The sequence below is a fragment of the Acanthopagrus latus genome, chromosome 14 (genome assembly GCF_904848185.1).
Source record: "Acanthopagrus latus isolate v.2019 chromosome 14, fAcaLat1.1, whole genome shotgun sequence".
NCBI classification, from domain to species: domain Eukaryota; kingdom Metazoa; phylum Chordata; class Actinopteri; order Spariformes; family Sparidae; genus Acanthopagrus; species Acanthopagrus latus.
This window is the reverse complement of record NC_051052.1, coordinates 21,956,531-21,979,287: the sequence shown is the minus strand read 5'-3', so window position 1 is coordinate 21,979,287 and position 22,757 is coordinate 21,956,531. Positions and strand designations below refer to the sequence as shown.

Sequence of the window (22,757 nt, the reverse complement as noted above, 5' to 3'; positions counted from 1 at the left end):
GAAATGTGTTGATGTTTTTCAGTAGATGCGAAGAAAGACTGAAAATGACTGAAATAATAACAGAATAACAAAAATACAGAATATAGTTTAAAACCCAATGAAACGTTTGTACTGTATCAAAGTAAAAAGATCAACATGAAGCCCAGAGACTCTGTTGGGTCCAGATCAAGAAGTTGTTTGAAAATGGTTCAGCTCTGCAGCTCTGCACAACTTCATTATGATGATATTTGTAAAAAACTACAGCCTCTGTGTTTTGATATTACATCCGGCCATATTGTGATTTCAGTGAGGTGTATTCAGAGTGATGGTGAGCGCTAACAGGAAGTCATGGACTCAGTCTGAAAGTTCTTCCTTCTCCAACACAAAATGAAAACAAACCAAACAGAAAAAAACACTAAGAAGACACAAACAAATATTCCTGACAAATGTTCAGGGGCATCTTTGACTTGATTACAGGAACTTTTATTATTGATATTTGTAACAAACCCAGTAACTGGAAACGCTGCTTTACTCTGACAGTTCAGACGGTTTTACTGTCATTAATACAACAAAATACTAGTTGGACATTTACATTCTACCACTTTGATTTTCCACAGTTAACTGCAGCATATTTAATTCAGACTGGTTGACATTTATGCCGTCCTGTGCTCGGTATGTAATGTATTTGAAGCTTTGGAGCCAAACTCATCTTTGAGCGTTGTGATGGTGCCGCACTCCACACGCGTATTTATTGTAAGAATTTTCTGAAAGTAGAAAAAATGTTTTTCAGTCAGCATGAACAGAACAGCATGAGACATGGAGCTGTTGTTGAAGCATGAGTCGACTGTGTGCTATTAATTTCATGGGTCAGCTGTATTCAGATGTGTGGTTTCTCTGAGTGAGCTGAGGTATGCACTCTACTGGGTGTCATTCTAGTTTTTACATACCTTATCGTAAATACTCTGTTTTCTTTCTCTTTATGATTTGCAGCATTTGCTCTCATTTTTATATCACATTGTCTTGTGTTTATTGTCCCAAACCAGATAAATTCTTTACCTGTCAAAATCTATTTATCAATGAACCTGATTCAGATTCAGATGAACATCTGAACCAGGTTTCATGACAATCCAATAACAGACTGAGGAGTGAAGCCAGAGGAGTAAAGCCAGAGGAGTGAAGCCAGAGGAGTGACCAGAAGGAACTGGTGAAAATCAAGTTCAGTTCAAGAAATTCAAGAATCAAATCTAGAGAACTCAGTCAGATCCAGTCTGCAGGGACAGGAAGTCATAAGGTCGTGGTTTCTCTGCTGAACCGGTCTGCCTCTTCACCTCAGCCACAGACACGAAGCGTGGACGACGGCGAACTTGTCTCTTGGTGTTATGTTTGGGGTTCCTCTGGTACATGTCTGCATGAATAGGACAAGATCAGAGAGACACAATTACAAATTAAAATTTCTCCAAATTAAAGCAAGTATTAGCATTACAAAATAAGTAACTTCAGGACTTGCTGGTCATGGTTCAGGGCGTTACTTGATTTCTGCCTAAAGACCTGTCTGGGACTTGATTTAAGACTTTGTTGTCTTCACTTGATGTGTCACTTGGGTGATGGGACTTCAGAAGTGACTCGGGATATACATGTCTTGACTTGGGACATGACTTGAAACTTGTCTTAGCACTCACTTGTCATTACTTTTACTTTTACTGCAGAGGCTTGTGTTCTTTGGACTGCAGGGGGCGCTCCTGACAGCTTTCTATGTCTCTGTGTGTGAAGGAGAGGTACCGCAGGTCCAAATGAGTGAAGGAGAGGTACCGCAGGTCCAAATGAGTGAAGGAGAGGTACCGCAGGTCCAAATGAGTGAAGGAGAGGTACCGCAGGTCCAAGTGTGTGATATACCTTTAATTATATTGTCTATTTTTTTAAAATTATCATTCTTTATTGTAATATTACAGTCCACTGGCTGCTGTAACACAGACATTTCCCTGTTTGTAGGACTAAGAAAGGGATTCTGATTCTGATTCCTTGAGAAACACCATGGGACTAAGTTACCTGTCTGGACATTCACTTTGTCTGAGGGACTTATTTATCTTGACCGTGGACTTGGAACTTGACTTGGAACTTGTCTTGAGACATTATTTGGGACCTTCTTGTCTCAAAATAGTTTTTGACTTGGAGATTTCAAATTTTGACTTTGGACCTGAATTCTGAAGTAACACCGGACATACTTGTCTTGAGCTGGGACATGACTCACCTTAACTGTCTTGACTAGGGGCTTGTGCTGGGACTTACCTGGCCTGACTTAGGACCTGACTCTTGTAAAGTTAATTATTATTATTTTCTCAGGACTTGTCATGGGACTAAGCTGTCTTGGAACTTAATTTTCTTTTCTTTTGCGACTTGTTTCCGGACCTGTTGATGCAGACTTGGAACTTGCCTAGACTCTGGACATAGGGGTAGGGAAGTCTTACCTCTGAAGCTGATGACATACTGTCTCTGGCCTTTAACTACATGGACGTCAGCTGTTCTGTCGGAGAGGAACGCCTCCTCCAGAGTTTGTGATGTCACTGAGGTGCTACGTTGCTTTTCATCCTGAGAGAGGCAGAGATGGGTTAGCATGCTAACATGCTAATATCACAATGCCAGTCAGCATTAATGTGATGAAAAAACACATCTGATCCTTTAAGTTCAAGCTGACACAGCAGTCTGACTCACCAGCTGTCCGTACTCCACCCAGTTCCCCTGGTCCCCCTTATAGTACCACAGCCACTGAGTCGTCAGGGTGTAGTGAGGCGGCTTTGTTACCGAGGAAACGGTGGAGAGACGGCGAACACGCTGCGACCCCTGACTTTTCGTCAGGAAGTCGACAGGCTGATCGCCACCACTGAAAACAAAGGAGAGTTTCAGTTGATGCTTCATCAACAGCATGTTGATTTCAAACCTGAAGAGTAACCTGTGACTTCTGACCTCTGTGTCTTAGATGGGTCACAGAAATCTCGCTCGATGTCCTCCATGTGCTGCAGGTCTGTCCAGGTGAGGCCATCAAACACCTCCCACTTGTAGGGCAGGTGGAAGTGAACACGGCGGCACTCGTCTACACAAAGAGAGATGAAAAAATTCAACTAGAAAAACACAAGAACTGAAAATATTAAGACTGAAGCACATAAGAGAGAAAAATACTCATCTTAATCAGCCTGAATGTGAATGAAATCAAAAAGACTTCAACCCAATCATCTGCTGACAAACACACCGACCATAAAACAAAAAACACTAACAAATAAATTAATATGTAACAACTAAGAGACGAGACAAAGACGTAAAAGCCGTAAGAAGCCGTAAACAGACAGAGAGGGAGGCTGGAATGTGGAGAAAAGGCGTGTTAGTGTCTCGTATCTGCAGAGAGTTTCTGATTTTCTCTCTTTGTTGCTGCTCGGGACGCTTTACCAACCCAACATGTGTCTATTTGACGTCCTGGGAATGAGACTCAACAATCAACTGTCTTTGTGGTGCCTTCAGGAACAGCTGGGACAAATCCTACTGATTCTACCTTTAACTTTAATAGTCTTTGAATTCTATTAATATGACGTGAGCTTCAGTTAGCTTTGACCACAAATGTCCTTCAGAGGGAGACTTTTTACTCTGATACTCTGAGTCCATGTCAGAGCCTGAACTCTGTTACTGTGCTGGAGGAAACAAGCTGGATCAGAACTTCTACTGTCACCAGAGTCTGTTTTTACTCGAGTATCTGAGCTTCTTCTGGAGGACAGACAGTCAGGCTCAGCATACACACATTTAACTCTTTGTTCTGGGTTTTTGCAGCTGTATTTTGTTGTTTCTGTTTGTGAGCCTGATGTAAACTGACTGATGTGATCGTTCAGCCTGATCAGACTCAGTCGGACACATGAAGCGTCTAAACTCTATCAGTCTGCTGCCATCTGGTGGAGTTTAAAGTTAACTGCAGGAGCAACAGACCTGTTGATCACATGACGACAACAAGAAGGTGAATCAGTCTGAAGGTGAACTCACTGTGAAACCTGCAGCTGTTCCTGATGAAGTGCAGACAGATGTTGTTCCCGTCGTCAGTCTGAAGTTTACACCAAGACTCTGGAAGATTCTCTGAGACACACGGACATGAAGAGATCAACACCTGCGGCAGCTCCACCTGAGCACAGGTGTGTTTGTGTCACCTGTGGAGGATAAACATGAACACAGGTGTGTTTGTGTCACCTGTGGAGGCGGCGGCAGCACTGAGGTGGTGGATGTTCCTGTAGATGAAGGGGAGCTCCTGGATGACATCTCTGCTCAGTCCTCTCTCCTCCAACATGCGGCGGCCATGGTTTCCGATGGCGTGCAGCCGTTTACACTTTAGTCCGAAGGTGCAGTCGCCCTGAACGAAGTGCTGACACAGGTGGACTTTGGTGCAGGTCTGCTCGAAGCTGCAGCTGCCGTGAGGACCGGAACCTTTGTTATAGTGCTGACACACCTGAGACGAGACAAGAAACGTTACACCTGAGACGCACCTGGAGGACCGACCAGTGACTGTGACCTCACACCATGACTTCACATCTCAGAAGAAAGAATTAATCTGTTCTTCTTTATTCACAAATCATCCAGTAAATATGAATTATGAAATGATCAAAGTTGAAAAGTTTGAGAAGACAAAATAAAGTGTCTGTTGAACGGATGAAAAACAGATCCTGAGACAGTTTTCTCAAAAATGTCACAATTATGAGACAATTCTGTCACAAGCATGAAGAATAATCAGATGTCACAGTCATTATGTCATTTTGAGATCATCGTCATCATCTATGAACTTTGCAACATCTCCAAGTTTAATTCTAATTATGTGATCTAAAAAAATACTGCTATTAATGAGATTTTAATTTAATCTGAGAATTCTGATTATTATAAGAAAAAAATCAGTGTTTCTCTCTGAATACAGATCTCATAATGTTTCATCATGACATCATAACGAGACAATGATCCTGAGAGAACAAAATGTTTTACCTCAGTGGAAACTGGACACTTATTATCTTTATGGTTTGTTCTTTTTTTCTTTTTGGTCTTTTTTGTTTTTGTTCTCTGCTTCATTATTTTAACCTCAGCTTCTGATTGAGTTCTTCAGGCGTCTTTTCACTCGTTTCTTCTTCATCTCTCACTGTGTTACCACACGACTCATTAACACCTGTTCTCAGATCAGACTGAAGGATCCTCATGTCTGTTCACATCCAGTGAAACCAGAACTGAAGCTACTCTGGTCCAAACGTCTCCAGAAGAGAGAAGAGAAGAAACTGAGAGAGGACACAGAGACGGCAGAACAAACTGCAGGAACATGTTTCAGGTTCAGATGAAGTCCAAAGAACACGAAGAAGAATCAGAAGAGTTATTGTACGAATATCTGAAGGAAACTCCAGACTAGTGATCAGCTCTGTGTCACAAGTGTGTGTGTCACAGGTGTGTGTTGTGTGTGTGTGTGTGTGTGTGTGTGTGTGTGTGTGTGTGTGTGTGTGTCACAGGTGTGTGTGTGTGTGTGTGTGTGTGTGTGTGTGTTACCTGCGGCAGCAGCGAGGGGTCGTTCTGCAGCAGCAGCAGAAACAGGTCGTCCTCGTTGAGCTCGTGCAGCGTACACTCCCTCAGTAATCGATAGTTGTGATCTGAACGAATGTCGTGAGAGAATTTACACGACCTTCTGCGACAGACACACAACAACGAGGTCTTTAATCAATCAGAACTGATCAGGATCCATCATCAATACTTTATATCTAAAGATCATTCAGATCCACAAACATGTTCACTCAGTCACTGTTTATGAAAATATGACTCCAATAAACAGCAATAAACAAGAATTATTGTGTGTTATTGTCCTGAATGTTTAACCAGAAACTGAACAGGAGTGTGATGATATGACGAAGAGTGAGGAGTGTGATGACGTGATGATCTGCTTCAGTTTCTAGTTCCTTAAGTTTCGTTTGGTCTCTTCCCTGCAACAGGAAGCCTGTATCACTCCGCGGCGGAGGAGTAAATAGACCAGATTGATTCAGATAAAGAATATGATCTGTAAAAGCTCCTGATCAGTTTATTGTCAGTCTGCTGTTGTTTTCGATCTACGGAAGCCTGGAAGAGAAGAAAACATTCAAAGCTGTCGTGATCAGCTGGAGCGATAGCGGATGTATCCCTCCGCTGACGACAACAAACGGACTTTATTCACATTTTATCGCTCTGATGCGTCTCTGACGTGTTCACGTCGACATGAATCAAACGTGCCACTTTAAGATGAACCTGTTGTTGTTGTCTGACACACCTGAGCGCGTGCGCGCTGCTCACCTGCCCTTGCCGAACCTGCAGTTTCCGTAGATGAAGAACTTGCAGAGGTGGAGCTGCTGGCAGCCTCCGTCCTCCTCTCTGGACCCGGACCCAGACTCGGTGCACGGCTCCCGGCCGTACCTGCTGCACAGCCGCAGGGAGGTCTGAGCGACCACCGTGCAGTTCTCCAGCCGCTCCGCGCCGGCCCCCGCAGGGCCGCGTACCAGTAAGAAGCGGGGGCACCGCTGGATGATGTCGAGGAACTCTTTCTCGGTGATGTCGCAGCACTGCAGCAGCTTCCGGTACAGCTGCAGCAGCTGCATGGATCCAGAGCTGCGGCACAGCAGGCTGGTGGCCAACAGGACCTCTCTGCTGTACGACATGATGAGCACTGACAGCTGATCACAGCTGATTGCAGCTGATCACACGGAGGAGCAGGAAACACCCCAGACCGTCACAATAAAAGCACACTATACTGTCTGACAGGAACAGCCAATCACAAGTGCTGTTATGTCTGCTGGACAATAATCCGACACCCCGATTGGTGAAATATCACAGATAGGGCGTGACATCATCATCATCGTCACCATCATCATTATTATGTACACTGAAACCATTTAAATTAGAAATCAGACAGTCAGTCTGTCGTGTTGCATAACGTTTACACTGATGTTCAGTTACAACACAACTAAATATTCACGGGATGAAAACATGTTTTTTTATATTATTATTAGTCAGAACGACCCTTAAAGGAATGACAACAGATTTATTTTTAATAAAGGCTTTATTATAACATTATGTCCAGACAGACATATTTTAAGAACACTAACACTGCAGAATTCTGATAATGGTCCAGTGTGTTACCACAGTACATGTCCTCCAGGACGAGGAGGACAGAGAGCCACCATAACAACACCAACATTTAATTTGATAGTTATGAAACATATTATTCTAATGTGCTCTAAACACTGAATATTATTTTTCATATTTCAGAACACCATCATGTCTTCTTACGTATTTTTTGCCATGTAACTATTCCCACAGCACTGCTCATACATACACATAAAATATTTCAAAACGTGCAGCATCATCAGGATGATCACGTTGTGTCTTTTGGTAGCAATTCTACAAACTGTTTTCAGAAAAGATATGAATATTTTCCCTAAGAAATAGAGGGAACTCATGGTGAAGTGAAGTCAGACCCACCCTCTTTAAAGCCTTGATGCCTCGCCATACTGTAACATAGAAAAGTGTTTAAAGGTTAATATGAGTCACTAAAGTCACACAAGAGTGAACCAGAGTCGCTGCTGAGTGCTGACTTCACTCAGAGGCTCACCTGAATACAAACAGTGTGCAGCAAAGGTCAGAGCAGAATCCACATGCTGAGGAAGCTCAGGTCCTTTGGGGTGCAGGGGGACCTCCTGACCTCTTTCTATGACTCTGTGGTGGCATCAGCCATTTTGTATGGAGTAGTCTGCTGGAGCAGCAGCATCTCAACAGCAGACAGGAAGAGACTTGATAAATTTATCAAGAAGGTAAGCTCCACCTCTTGACTCAGTGCAGGTGGTGGGAGAGAGCAGGATGATGGACAAGCTGTCATCACTGCTGGTGCAGGACTCCCACCCCCTGCAGGTCACTATCTCAGCACTGGGCAGCTCCTTCAGCAGGCTGATACACCCTCAGTGTGTGAAGGAGAGGTATCGCAGGTCCTTCCTCCCTGCTGCTGTCAGACTGTACAATCAGCACTGCTCCATGTAGACCTCACCCTGTACTCTGCACTGTGCAATAAGTCTGTACAAATTCATTTCAACACCCACAGTTATTATCTATATTTAAAATCTGTATTTAAATATTTGCTGTTCATTCTTGCACTATATCATGTTAAAATGAATATACATCAATTCATTTCTATTTTCTTTCCTTTTTAATTATATTGTCTATTTTATATTGTCTATTTTGCTATTGGAGAGAAAGGGAGAAAACACAACCTCTCTTCTGTCGTCTTTCCAGTCACTGAATGTGCTTTTATCAGAGCAAAAAACACTCCAGGACTCTTTGTTCATCCCTAGAAGACTGTCGTCACCCTTTCCCCTCCTCTTCAGTTTGTTGTATGCCGCTCCAATAAACACCTCTCCCTTCCTCTCCACCTCCCAGTAACAGCGACCATTCAGACTTTTGCTGCCCAGCACCTGTTTGCAGTTTTCAAATCTCTCTGGATGATCAGGATATGACCGCCTCTCTATCTCCATTGTTGCCTTTCTGTTGCTGTCGGACAGTCTGACAAATCTGTTTGCTGAATCTGAGTTCAGTGTGACTGCACAAGCATCTGATTGACAAGGCAAAAATCACAGGTCAGTTTTTAACTCCATCAGAAAAAAAAAAAAACACTAAGAAGAAGTGCTGGTCATATTATTGCTGCCTCATGATCCCTTATATCTGTTTTATGTGGATGACACAGTCTTGTATGCATTTGGATTAAAATCTTTAATGTTTGAATGAATCATCTCTGCAGAATGTCAAGCCTGTACAGACACGTTTTACTCTCAAGAACCCATAATGTAGGTATGGTATGGCCATAAATATTCTGATCAGCTGACTCCACAGAAATGTACTCACACTTCCTCAGACCTGGTTTCAGCCAGCAAACTCTACATGGCTCCAAACTGGAGATCAAGAATAAACAGAGTCAAGTACTGCACAATTACCCCCTGAAGACACATATTAGACAGAACAAACATCTCGAACATTTAACAGTTCCTAGAGCTTTGTCAGTAGTGCATATAAAAAATTGTTCTTCGCTCTGGGGCAGCAGTCTTTTCTTTACCACACAATGTCCAGTCTCCAGTTTAGATCCTTCCATCCAGTAGACAACAGCTTCACTCCTGACTCTCCTGGATGGTTGTGCCGCAGGTCCAGCTCTCTCAGATGGAAGGGGTTGGAGCTCAGGGCAGAGGCCAGAGAAGCACAGCCTTTGTTTGTTATCAAACAGCCAGATAATCTATAAAACACACACAATAAAAAGTTATATCACAGCAATCACTGTGCAGTGGTCACTCCTTTCCACATGCTGAGCTTCACTGTCTACATTATTATTTTTTTCTAATATTGCCATTAAAATATGGCAAGATTTTCTGGGTCTTCACTTTCCCAAAAGTAACATTACATGATGCAGTCTGCAGTTTTATAGTGTAATTTCCAGACATCAGCTGTGTGATTCTGCGTGACTTATTTTATTTTATGAATCAGAACATAAAATCTTAATGGTTCCTAATGGTAGGCCTACCACTACTGTGTAATTCTGGGATAAAAGGGGAGAACAGTTTGGATTTTCTGTCTTCCTTCCTCTAAAATTCCCAACTGTGTCTCCCTTGTTCAGCTTTGCCTATATTTCAGTATCACTAGGAACTGTTAGTGTTTTATATGCAATAATTGATATGAAAAAATGCAATGTAAATTCAGTGGAATTGTACAGTAAATGTTGGAAAGTTACACCATAGCACAGGATGAATTGTTGTTACTTCAAACCCATTGCTTAAGCCATAAGAATGGGTAACACTAAATCTTTAATAGTGTCAGAATGTTATTGGCAGTTACATGAAGTTAATTACTTCTCATCTCATTATCAACTGCTTATCCGTGAGGGTTGCGGGGATGTAACTGCTTTATTCCCTTTTACAAGGGGTCATGGGAGTTACTGGAGCCTATCCCAGACATCTCTCTGGGTACACCCTGAACGAGTTGCCAGCTCATCGAAGGCCCTTACTCATGGCAGAGGCCTTCAAGGATACTTCGACATGCAGCTCATTTCCGCCCCAGGGGAACCAGAATTCAAACCAGCAACCTTCCAATCACTAGTCGACCTGCTCTACCCACTGAGCTACAGCCGCCCCTATTTATTTAATTCTCAGCCACTAACTCCAGTCATGTAAATGTTTGATGATAGCTTTAATGGAAGTCAAAAAAAGAAAACATCATGCCAGGCTCAGATGGATGTGGTTATGCATTGTAAACATGCATGGAAAATAAGACAACAAACCGGAGCGCTTCCAGTGTACAGTGTGGCATCTTAAGTCCAGTAGTCAGCAGCTTAACTCCTTCATCCCGTAGGTCATTGTTACTCAGGTCAAGTTCTCTCAGACTAGATGATTTACAGCTGAGAACTGAGGACAGAGCTTCACAGCTTCTCTCTGACAGGTTACATACTCTCAGCCTTGGCATACAGGAAAAGATGTGAAAATATTACTACCTCATAGAAAACTATAGGTCACAGACATGTGTAGGAATTACACAATGGCTTGTGGTTCAATGACATTCTTATGCGTGTAAGCCAGAATTAAAAAAGTTATCTAATGAAGGTGGTCAGGAATACCAACTTGAGTATTTTCAGTTTACAGTGTGGACTCTTCAGTCCAGCGCACAGCACATTCACTTCTTCATCCTTAAGGCTGTTGTTACTCAGGTCCAGTTCTATGAGACTAGATGATTTAGAGCTAAGAGCCGACAACAGAGCTTCACATCCTCTCTTGGACAACTTGCAGCCACTCAACCTGAAACAACATTTGTGAGAATAGCAGTGTTAGAAATAATATTTCAATTTGTATGCAATAACCTGCATAGATACAGGAAATATTAAGATATGTAAAGCCCCAATCTGCCATAGGTGTGCAGGAGCCTTTCTCCTGCATCCATTGATCAATATATGCATTCTTTTTACAGCCAATATCCAACAGTCTATATGTGGTACTAAACAATAAAGACAGCGATGTGGATGGTTTAGGTACAACCATCTGATCCCTGGAGCACTTTGCAACAATTGTAGATTTGATTTTTAGTTGATCTTGTTCTACCCACTTACAGAGCATTTTTAGAGACTTTGATCACTGGCAGCAGCCTCAGAAGAGCCTCCTCTGAAGCAGAATATTTCTTCAAGTCAAACACATCCAGATCTTCTTCTGATGACAGTAGGATGACAACCAGAGCTGACCACTGAGCAGGAGAGAGGTTACCTGTGGACTGTTTCTTGGTTGGTCTTTGATCCACTTTCTGTGTACTTCAGTAGACCTCTTAGAAGAGTCTGATTGGTCTGCAGTGAAAGACCCAGGAAGAAACGGAGGAATAATTCAAGGTGTCCATCCAGACTTTTAAGGCCTTGTCCACCACACTCTAGTATAAGTTTTCTTTATTTTTGAATAATTCAAACCAACTATCTGATGAGTGGCGCTGTGAGAGCAGATTCATCTCTGAATCTCTTCCTGAAGTACTCCTCCTTCTGTGGGTCAGTGAACCCTCTGACCTCTGTCACCATGTCAACACACTCTGGAGGGATCTGATTGGCTGCTGCAGGTCGTGTGGTTATCTAGAAGCGAGCAGAGGGAAGCAGTTTCCCCCTGATGAGGTTTGTCAGCAGCACATCCACTGAGGTGGACTCTCTAACATCAGTCAGGATCTCAGTGTTGTGGAAGTCCAGACCGTCAAAGATGAAAACAACCTGGAACTCTTCAAAGCTGCAGATTTCTTTGGTTTCAGTGAAGAAGTGATGAACAAGTTCCACCAAGCTGAACTTTTTCTCTCTCAGCACATTCAGCTCTCTGAAAAAGAATGGAAATGTGAACTGTGTGTCCTGGTTGTCTTTGTCTTCAGCCCAGTCCAGAGTGAACTTCTGTGTTAAGACTGTTTTCCCGATGCCAGCCACTCCCTGTGTCATCACTGTTCTGATTGGTTCGTCTCTTCCAGGTGAGGCTTTGAAGATGTCTTCACATCTGATTGCTGGTTCTGGTCTGGGTGGTTTCCTGGATGCTGTTTCAATCTGTTTGACCTCATGTTCTTTATTGACCTCTGCAGTCCCTCCCTCTGTGATGTGCAGCTCTGTGTAGATCTGATTTAGAACAGTCCGGTTTCTTGCATTAGTCATCCCCTCAAACACACACTGGAACTTCTCCTTCAGGTTAGACTTAAGCTTGCTTTGACGCACTGAAGTGTGAGTTTCTGGATGAAAATATGACAACAAAAAAACAATACAGGTTTAGTAGTAAAGATGGAAAATTGAATAATTTTCTACCTTATGTTTAGCAATACACTAACTTCAGACAGTCCCATACTCAGTAGAAGTCAACAAAGCAGAGATAGTATTGAACGTAACCAATTCAAGACAATTTATTTCCACAATTTATCATGAGCTGGAAAAGGCAAAGTTGGGTCCATTTGGTTCAAATTTCTTTGGGTTATTATGTGGTTCTGATTCAGCTCCTCAGTTGTAAACATAAGACAGTCAAGATAGCAGCCAAGGACGCTGTTCATGTTCATCCCAAAACTGTTTTTTTTTGTTTCAGAATAGAGCAGTGCACAAGTGCCATAAAAAAAGTCCACAAATGTTGTGCAAGCCATGGCATCAAAGATATATTGGAGACCTGACCAAGGAATTATGTTGTTCAATTGTAACATGTGGAACAGATGAATGGTGTATGACTGATATAAGTGGCATTTTTTGATAGATATGCTGTAAATTTCATGGTGTGCATCTTGAATTCATGTTATCATTAACACTGTAGTTCTATTGTAGTGGTTATATGTTGTAACCCTGAGGTTTTTAGAAGGAAGTTAGCTCAGTTGCATTATATGACAAGCAGGATAGCAGAAAAGGAAACCAACGTTCATCCTAAAATCATTTTTTATTGCATTTGCTGAACAATAAATTCATCAGGTACCAGAAACAATAGGCCCTTTTTTAGTGTGTATCATTATTTGGTGAGCCAGCCAGGAGGGACGGTTAGGACGACAGGGATACGAACCATGACAGATTGAGACAAGACAACAAACACAAACTGCAGAATGAGATTAATGCATCTAGGGTAAGGACATTTGGGAAACCAGAAAACAATAATTAAAAAAGCAATAAAATCTTTATACAATGGAAGAAGTGGATCTTAGTATATAGGGCTTACTGCTCTGAAGACAGTCAGCCAGCTGGTCCTGCTTCAATTCCTTTAGAAAGTCCACAGTGATTTTCAGAAATGCCTTTCTGCTGCTCCCCCTTAGCATATCGTCTTCATCATCGACCACCTCCTCATCCTCACTTTGCTTCTCTAGGCCTTCTGGTTGATCAGTGCTCAGAAGACTCTGGAACCTCTTTAATTCAGTCCTCTCAGCTGTGATAACATTTGTCTCAAGGAGCTGAGACAGAACAATACATTTATAATAGCTGTAAAACAGACCTGATGGTGCTTATGTTTCTGTCTTCCTGCTGAAAAAAGTCTGTGCTGACTGACTTGCTAAAGCTCAGTTATACTCTTCAGAAATGTTGCTGTATAGTTACTCACCATGAATATAGAGTCCATGTCGGTCTGATGCTCCTGGACAGGCCTTTGTAGTTTGATATATAATTATTTAATCAATTTTAGTCATGAGTGTTCTCATGTTAATTTACAAGTTAGTTTGAAATTAAGTGTGACATACACTATATTACCAAAAGTATTCGCTCACCTGCCTTTACTCATTCTATGAACTGAAGTGCCATCCCATTCCTAACTCATAGAATTCAATATGATGTCGGTCCACCTTTTGCAGCTATTACAGCTTCAACTCTTCTGGGAAGACTGTCCACAAGGTTGAGGAGAGTGTTTATAGGAATTTTTGACCATTCTTCCAAAAGCGCATTGGTGAGGTCACACACTGATGTTGGTCGAGAAGGCCTGGCTCTCAGTCTCCGCTCTAATTCATCCCAAAGGTGTTCTATCGGGTTCAGGTCAGGACTCTGTGCAGGCCAGTCAAGTTCATCCACACCAGACTCTGTCATCCACGTCTTTATGGACCTTGCTTTGTGCACTGGTGCACAGTCATGTTGGAAGAGGAAGGGGCCCGCTCCAAACTGTTCCCACAAGGTTGGGAGCATGGAATTGTCCAAAATGTTTTGGTATCCTGAAGCATTCAATGTTCCTTTCACTGGAACTAAGGGGCCAAGCCCAGCTCCTGAAAAACAACCCCATACCATAATTCCTCCTCCACCAAATTTCACAGTTGGCACAATGCAATCTGAAATGTACCGTTCTCCTGGCAACCTCCAAACCCAGACTCGTCCATCAGATTGCCAGATGGAAAAGCGTGATTCATCACTCCAGAGAACGCGTCTCCACTGCTCTAGAGGCCAGTGACGGCGTGCTTTACACCATTGCATCCGACGCCTTGCATTGCACTTGGTGATGTGTGGCTTGGCTGCAGCTGTTCGGCCATGGAAACCCATTCCATGAAGCTCTCTGCGTACTGTACTTGGGCTAATCTGAAGGTCACATGAAGTTTGTAGCTCTCTAGCAATTGACTGTGCAGAAAGTCGGCGACCTCTTTGCACTATGCGCTTCAGCATCCGCTGACCCCTCTCCGTCACTTTACGTGGCCTACCACTTCGTGGCTGAGTTGCTGTTGTTCCCAAACGCTTCCACTTTGTTATAATAGAGCTGACAGTTGACTGTGGAATATTTAGGAGCGAGGAAATTTCACGACTGGATTTGTTGCACAAGTGGCATCCTATGACAGTTCCACGCTGGAATTCACTGAGCTCCTGAGAGCGGCCCATTCTTTCACAAATGTCTTGTTTCACAGTCTGCATGCCTGAGTGCTTGAATTTATACACCTGGGGCCAGGCCAAGTGATTAGAACACCTGATTCTGATCATTTGAATGGGTGAGCGAATACTTTTGGTAATATAGTGTACCAAATTACTTACATTTTGACATGAAAGTCCCTCTTAAAAACTGTTGGGATTTCCATGGAGTGGTCACTATTTATGGACAGGCAGCTGGGTACAGTCCAGTCTGTTCTCTCCTGGAGAAGCCTTTAGAAACAGAGTTTAACTGTGAGTAATGAATCAGAAATATACAGTCATGTGAAAAAACCCCATTAAATATTCAGTCCTTTATTAAGAAATGTTCACATATCGATATCTAATCTTGTTTTTATTTATCTCTGGAAAAGAAAGAGATTTAATTGCAGGTAAACAACAAGTACGTTTTCACACAAAAGGAATTTCCCTCATGTATGATGGTGACCTCTGACATGAGAGGTGAATTAAATACCTTTCATTGAGAACCTCTTGTTTGGTTTTAAATCTTGCTGGGTGATCCTGGGAACGGTGACTCTTCATGTATGGATATACAAGGGAGTCTGCATCCAGCTGGACTGGCCTACAGAGACAGAGTTTAACTGTGATCAATACTCAGAATCAGATACACATCTAGTGATCGGAAGGTCGGTGGTTCAAATCCCAGCTCCCCTGGGCTGAGCTGAGCTGCATGTCGAAGTGTCCTTGAGAAAGATACTGAACCCCAAATTGCTCCTGATGTGCAGTTGGCACCCTACAAAGTGACCTCTGCCATCAGTGTGTGAATGGGTGAATGTGGAAAGTACTGTAAAGCGCTTTGAGTACTGGAAAAAGCGCTATATAAATGCAAGTCTTTATTTTTGACTTTGTAAATATGTCAAAACAAAGTCGATTGTTGCCTGATGTGTAACGTGAGTGTGGAACTCATACTGACACCGTGTAATGTGGCTGTAGTTTGTGTCTGTAGAGCTTCTATGGAGAAGGTCAGTAAACAGCTGAAGGTAAAGGTTCATTAAATAAGCAGCTTACCTTTCATTGGGAAAGTCTTGTCTTGGTTTTAAAGCTTGTTGGGTTATCCATGGAGTGGTCACTCCCCTTGGAGGGTTAGGGTTAGGGTTAGGGTTAGACAGCTGGGTACAGTGGACTCTGTTCTCTGTTCTATGTTGGAGTAATGTTGGTTATATCTGGCATGAACAATTGTGATGAATGAAGAAACACCTTCATCATGTTACCTGTTATGTTCAGCATGTTTGTCATGTTGTCCAATCAGAGGGAGTTTAGAGATGTTCTCTTCTTCTTCCTGATGTTGAGACATCGTAGAAGAAACTCTTTCACACAAACACAGACATGCTGAGTCAGCTGCTGATATAAACTATGATTTAAACTACTGTCTGTTGAAATCAATGAAGAATTAACTGTTATTCGTTTGTACCAAACTGATACATCACTACTGTACAAACCTGTAAACTACAAGCTTACCAGAAGTAGGATTTATTATACTTCAACTCTTTCTTCTCTCAAAATGGAAAAATAATGTTCAAGCAAATCTCACAGAGGCTTTACAGAAACGGTGGACTCGGTCAGGAGAAACAAACTTGACTTGTGAAGACTACAACAAATTTAATGTCACAAGTCTCCGGTCCAACTGTGATTCACGTTATTCTCCCCACAATCATCAAAATACTCCTGAGCTCTTAAAATATCATTAAAACATACTGGAATGATTACATTGTGTACATTGGAAACAAACAAAAATCTTATATAATAAAAAATAATACACAAACAGAGGATCAATAAGTGGTGGAAACCTTGTCCCCTGTCGTACAACGTACGAGCCGAGCCTTCAGCTCCGGTGACAGGCTCAGGATGAGGACACCAGCAGGACTCTACATCAGAAAGACACACAGCTTGTAGACTATTCATGAATATCTCAATCATGAAAGTTCACCACCATCAACTTATGGTAAGTGTTTTCTCTGTTACCCGTGATGAAATATGTTGCTGTCCCACCTCAGTCCGACTTTTAAAACAAAATGGACGAGACCTCTGGAGGGGTCGACTTCACAAACATGGTTGTATTCAGGATCACCAGCAGAGGGCGCAGTTAGACCAGATGGTCAGACAATGAATTCTTTCATGCCAGAATAGAAACATGATATTCAAACACAACACAATACAATACAAAAGAAACATGTATACAGTAACAACATTAATTAATTCATTAATTAATCACAACTTCCCAATATAAATACAGATTTCCCAAAATTTCAAATTCCTGAAGACACAGAATTTTCAGGGTTACCACAGGTCACCTGGCTGCAGCAACACTGCATGCGTTGATCTCGATAAATAAAACAAAATATGTTTTGACCCGTTCAGTTAATGGTCAGTGAAAAGGTTCACATATACTTGTGATGCAGGATTTAACTTAAATGTACATTTAAACCTGCTTCAGAGTCCCTGAGTGTGTTTCTTTCTTTTTTTAAAGTATTTTTTGGCCTTATTGACAGGACAGCTGAAGAGTGTGATAGGAAACAGGGTAAGAGAGGGGGAGTGACACGCAGCAAAGGGACGCAGGCCGGGAGCTGAACCCGTGTCCGCTGCAGAGCCTCGGGACATGGGTCCCCTGAGTGTGTTTCTACAGAACCACAGACTAGTTCAGGTTCTGACACTAGAAAAGAAACTCCGTGCTGAAACAGCTAGAACACACTACTGTGAATACATAAATAGATAAAGTTTTAGATTCCAGATATTCAATATATATTTTAAGTGTATGTTAAACATGATTTGATGCTGTTCTCAGCTGGCTGCGCCCCCTGGTGGTGGGCGGCTGCAGGCTAACTTCACTAGGAATCTGTCTCGGTTTGTGAGCTGAGCTCTTGTCATTCTCATCACACTTCTGCTGTCGTCATGATACAAACATGATGACGAGCTGACTTCAGTCTGAGCTGCAGGTGTTTCTCATCAGGCAGGTGAGAGTGAAGCAGGTGAGTCATCAGAGAGAGAGTGTGTGTGTCAGATGCGAGACAATGCTGCTGTGTGTGGTCAGTCTGCTGTCAGTATGTCTGTCGGCTCTTCACACAGGTGACCACCTGGATTTATCTCCGTGTGTAGTAGAGTTATGTGTGTGTGTGTTCATGTTAAACTGTGTGTGTTCATGTTAAACTGTGTGTGTTCATGTTAAACTGTGTGTGTATGTGTGTGTTCATGTTAAACTGTGTGTGTTCATGTTAAACACTGTGTGTATGTGTGTGTTCATGTTAAACACTGTGTGTGTGTTCATGTTAAACACTGTGTGTGTGTTCATGTTAAACACTGTGTGTGTGTACAGGTGAAGTCAGTCAGTTACCATTGAACACATTGGAGTTTAACAACACCACTGCTGCTGCTCCTCCTGCTGCTGCTGCTGCTGCTCCTGCTGCTCCTGCTGCTCCTGCTCCTGCTGCTGCTCCTCCTGCTGCTCCTGCTGCTGCTGCTGCTGCTGCTGCTGCTGCTGCTCCTCCTGCTCCTGCTGCTCCTGCTGCTCCTGCTGCTGCTGCTCCTGCTGCTGCTGCTCCTGCTGCTCCTCCTGCTGCTGCTGCTGCTGCTGCTGCTCCTCCTGCTCCTGCTGCTCCTGCTGCTGCTGCTCCTCCTGCTGCTCCTGCTGCTGCTGCTGCTGCTCCTCCTGCTCCTGCTGCTCCTGCTGCTCCTGCTCCTCCTGCTGCTCCTCCTGCTGCTGCTGCTCCTGCTGCTGCTGCTGCCGACGGTACGATCAGCAGCTCGTATGGTTTCTGGATGGAACTCTGCTCAGAATGAAGCTCAATTTATATCTCAAATAGATTCAAACATGTTTAAAATTCAGTTCAATAAAATGAATTAATCCCGACTGAGGAAGAACAGAAGCAGGTTTAATTGTGACACTATGAGATGATGCTGTCAGTTTGGTAAATGAACCTCTGCTGAGTTTGTTTGTTTGTCCAGATTTAAAGTTGGTCCAGAATCAGCTGGATGTGACTTCAAATCAAACTGTGCAGCAACATGAAATTCTCTCTGGATTCAGCGGTGAGCAGAGACGTCGAATTTTAATTGAGTTAATTTGAGTTAATTAGTTTTTTCTGATTATTATATAAATGACAATACAATTTGTGCAGACCTGTCGGGGGTCCGGTCCTTTCTTCCGGAGCAGGAAATGGAGGTCCGGATCATCGGGGGTCAGGAGGCCTGGGCTCACTCGTGGCCCTGGCAGGTTTCTCTTCAGTTTGCCACCATGCCGGCCTGCGGGGGCGCCATCATCAGCCCGCTGTGGGTCATCTCTGCTGCACACTGCTTCAGAAGGTCAGGGGTCATCCTTTAAACCCGGAGCCAGACTAGGTTTAGGTTTACGGACTCGACTCACAACAGGATTGAATTCATACAAAGACTCATTCAGTTAAAAAGACAAGCAGTATCATCTTTGTAATGTGATGTCTGAACCCATCTGCAGGTACAAGAAAGCTTCTTTCTGGACAGTTTTGGCTGGAAAACACGACCTGGATAATCCTCATGAACCTGGACAACAAGTTAGTGACACAAACATCATTTACTGTGTTTATATGCATTTTATATTCTAGTTCTGTTCCACAGTCAGAAAATAAAAAATATAAAACAATTTGCTCTTGTAGAAAACTTCACATACACGTCTTATTTTATGTGAGAAACACACAAGACAAGATATTTTCTCTAAGGACACAAACTCATATCTTCATCTGGTGCTGACAGGTGAGTCTAAATAAAAGTAAAATTAAATAACATCTCCTCAGATCAGTTTGTGATCTCTTGGATTACAGCAGATGAGCTGTATCTGACATCTGAAGTTTTTTTTGGTTGTGCATCAGGTTTTAATCCTCAGCTGCTTCAGTTGGGACTTATTTTAGCTAGTCAGTAGGTTTTCCTTGTCTAAAGACAACTTAATTTTTTTTTTACCTTTTAGTAAAATCCTTTCAGCAAATAAACTGAACCTGGGACATACAATGGTTGGTAAGTTTAAGGCAAAAGGAGTCCATCTCAGAAAACCTCTCATATTTCAGTTTTTTACGTAGTCCCCTCCAACATTTACACACTCAGTCCAGTGGTTGTGAAGCATACGGATCCTTCTTTGTAGAAGTCAGCATTTTGAACCTCAAAGTCTCTGAGGCAGCAATAATGTCAAAATGGTGACCACTGAGCTCCTTCTTCATGTTGGGGAAGAGGTTGCAGTCTGAGGTAATCATATCTGGTGAACTGTTCCTTTAACACAACCAGAGTGGACTGAGAATATGACCCTGGTCTATGATCTCTGTCCTAAACGACCAAGACTCTATGGTCAAAAAATGACAAAAGTATGAATGTTTGACAGATTGTGAACTTTAATCCCTGAACATTGATAAAGACAAAGTGTCTCGGTTTCTCTCTTCCTGTCCAGGTGGTCAGAGTCTCGATGATCATCAGCCATCAGGGCTACAACACTCGAACCAAAGACAGCGACGTGGCTCTGCTGAAGCTGCAGCAGCCGCTGGTCTTCAACCAGTTCATCAGACCCATTGATATCTGGATGAACCCTCTGTTCCCCTTCAGGAAGTGCACCATCACTGGCTGGGGCTCCACCCGAGAGAGTGAGCAGGATTCCATTCTCCAAACCTCAGACAAAGAGCTTCAATCTGACCTCTTACTGTTTTCTGCCTCATCAGATGGTCCTCGAGTCAACAGACTGCAGGAGGTGAACGTGACCATCCTGCCCCATGATGTCTGCAACCAGTACTACCTGGGGAGGATACAACCCTCCATGTTCTGTGCCGGGAAGGACAGAGGGGGAGCTGACGCCTGCCAGGTACGGCATGACAGAGTCTGAACATTAGGAGGATATGTACAAGAGGGACCATCAGAGTCCAGAATATGGACTGTGAAGTATTTTAAACCAGTCTGAGACTTAAGATGATCCAAATGGACAAAATGTCCTGTCCTATCCGAGCCTTCATCTTTAACGTTGTCCTGTCTGTCCTCAGGGGGACTCTGGAGGTCCTCTGTCCTGCTTCACTGGCAGTAGGTATGAGCTGGCTGGTTTGGTGAGTTGGGGAGTCGGTTGTGGACGAGCCAGAAGACCTGGAGTCTACACCAAAATCCAACAACACACTCAGTGGATCTCCAATATCTTGAGTAGGTTTCAGGTGATTTGACACCTGAGTGTTCACCTGGAAAAGATGTTTAACACTCTGTTGTGTTTCTCTCACAGATGATCAGAATATCATGTATTCAGACGATGTTCCTGTAGAAGGTAGGTTGTTACGTCATACTGTACTGTAATCTGTTTTTGCTGTCTGACCTGCTACACTGAAAAGGTCTGAAGAGAAACTACATAAACTACAAAGTACTGGTGTTCATGTTATTCTGTCCACACCCCACCTGGATGACAGAGGACAGGTGTGGTAAGAAGCAGAGCTCCAGCTGTGACAAGGCTCCAGGCCTCGCTGCTCTCTCTGTGTCCCAGGATGGTGAGGTGTCTGTGGAGAACGTGTCCGAGTCCTGTCCCTTCTCCTGGCCCTGGCAGGTCAGCCTGCAGGCCAGCGGACACCATTACTGCAGCGGAGCGCTGATCCACCACCGGTGGGTCGTCACCGCCAAACACTGCAGCGTCAGGTACTAGTGCTACTGCAGCTTATTGATTCTGAATGCTGCATTGTCAGGTAGAATATCACAGTACTACAGTCCACAGCAGGACCACAGTCCACAGCAGTACTCTTGTTGTAGTAATACTTCAACTCCTCCTGCTGACTGTATTTTATCCCTGCAGAGCTAAAGAGGATGTGGTGGTTCTGGGAGTCCATGACCTCCGCTTCTCCTCGTCTCAAACTGTCCCAGTGGACGAGGTCTTCAATCTGCCACAGGATGGCAGCTTTCCCCCAAAATCTGACGTGTCGCTGCTCCGCCTCAGCGTGCCCGCCAGATTCAGTAAGAGCACTTAAACATAAAGTATCATGCCCTGTGTGTGGTGTGTTACAATATCTCAGGTCTTCACCAAGTGATAGACTGAAACGGGCCTTCTGGTCTACAGGCTCGAGTGTGTCTCCAGTTTGTGTCCCTGATGAAGACGAGGATCTTGACAACAGCTGGTCCTGTATCACAACCGGCTGGGGAGCAACAAAGGCAACAGGTAGTCCACCTGTCCACACACAGAGCAGGGAACACATCCAGCACAGGAGACAACTGAACCATCAACTCAGAGACAGATCAAACTGAGCCACAGTGACACATCCTAACGTCCTCAAAGGAAGTAAGCACTGTTGAAGTTGCAGCTGTGGTTGTGTGAATGTCTTCCTTATTTGTATGTAGGGGACACTGATCCGGACAGGCTGCACCATCTTGGACTGACTCTGGTTAATCAGACAACCTGCAGGGAGCGGTGGGGAGAAGGACTCCTCGGAGACTCCCACATATGTTCACATCCTGCAGGTTCCACCTCCTGCATGGTAACTCCTCCCTGAGCTGCATCAGCCCTGCTGTCACTTACTGGATGACATGTTCAGAGTCTGTTTCAAATTAAAGGCTGTTACATCCCAAAATGTGCTCCAGTGACCATAAAGACAGGGACATTAGAGTTCAGATCGATTGATCACAGGATAGATTTCATAAAGTCTTGACAATCTAAAAAAACAAACTACCTGTTCAGCTTCAGAACTTCTCCTCTTCTCTGCAGGGAGACTTTGGTGCTCCACTGTTGTGTCGGAAGAGTGGCGCTTACTTCCTGTTTGGTGTGGTCACATGGGGCAGCAGGCGCTGTGATCCAGACAAACCGGCCATCTTCTCCAGAATCTCAGATTATCACTCTTGGATCACTGAGGTGACTGAAGACATCTGAATGTTTCTGTGACAAAATAAACCATTAAACTGGAAGCTGCTT

At 43.4% G+C, this 22,757-nt stretch overlaps 3 protein-coding genes across 4 annotated transcripts; 1 reads left to right on the top strand and 2 right to left on the bottom strand.

Moving 5' to 3' along the window:
• Positions 1–446: 446 nt before the first annotated feature.
• Positions 447–6,755, bottom strand: parp12b (poly (ADP-ribose) polymerase family, member 12b). Of its 2 annotated transcripts, XM_037121800.1 has the most exons (9): positions 6,298–6,755; positions 5,527–5,662; positions 4,201–4,456; positions 4,000–4,089; positions 2,941–3,067; positions 2,689–2,857; positions 2,445–2,565; positions 1,308–1,384; positions 447–743 (listed from the first exon to the last, which is right to left on the bottom strand). In XM_037121800.1, exons 1-9 carry the CDS (start codon positions 6,657–6,659, stop codon positions 633–635), a joined length of 1,449 nt encoding a protein of 482 aa, XP_036977695.1. In that variant the 5' UTR covers positions 6,660–6,755; the 3' UTR covers positions 447–632. The 2 variants fall into 2 exon arrangements, with proteins under 2 accessions (XP_036977695.1, XP_036977696.1); XM_037121801.1 differs by having other exon boundaries at positions 447–1,384; positions 6,298–6,749.
• Positions 6,756–7,940: 1,185 nt separating this feature from the next.
• Positions 7,941–13,610, bottom strand: LOC119032895 (ribonuclease inhibitor-like). Its single transcript, XM_037122517.1, has 6 exons — positions 13,593–13,610; positions 11,132–11,319; positions 10,650–10,823; positions 10,313–10,486; positions 9,101–9,274; positions 7,941–8,939 (listed from the first exon to the last, which is right to left on the bottom strand). Exons 1-6 carry the CDS (start codon positions 13,608–13,610, stop codon positions 8,777–8,779), a joined length of 891 nt encoding a protein of 296 aa, XP_036978412.1. The 3' UTR covers positions 7,941–8,776.
• Positions 13,611–18,561: 4,951 nt separating this feature from the next.
• Positions 18,562–22,750, top strand: ovch1 (ovochymase 1). The gene is made up of 13 exons (XM_037121787.1): positions 18,562–18,611; positions 18,827–18,907; positions 18,997–19,180; positions 19,329–19,404; positions 20,286–20,475; positions 20,551–20,690; positions 20,866–21,016; positions 21,093–21,134; positions 21,274–21,496; positions 21,651–21,808; positions 21,912–22,010; positions 22,190–22,326; positions 22,554–22,750. The coding sequence occupies exons 3-13, from the start codon at positions 19,035–19,037 to the stop codon at positions 22,713–22,715; spliced, it is 1,524 nt and encodes a 507-aa protein (XP_036977682.1). The 5' UTR covers positions 18,562–18,611; positions 18,827–18,907; positions 18,997–19,034; the 3' UTR covers positions 22,716–22,750.
• Positions 22,751–22,757: the final 7 nt, after the last annotated feature.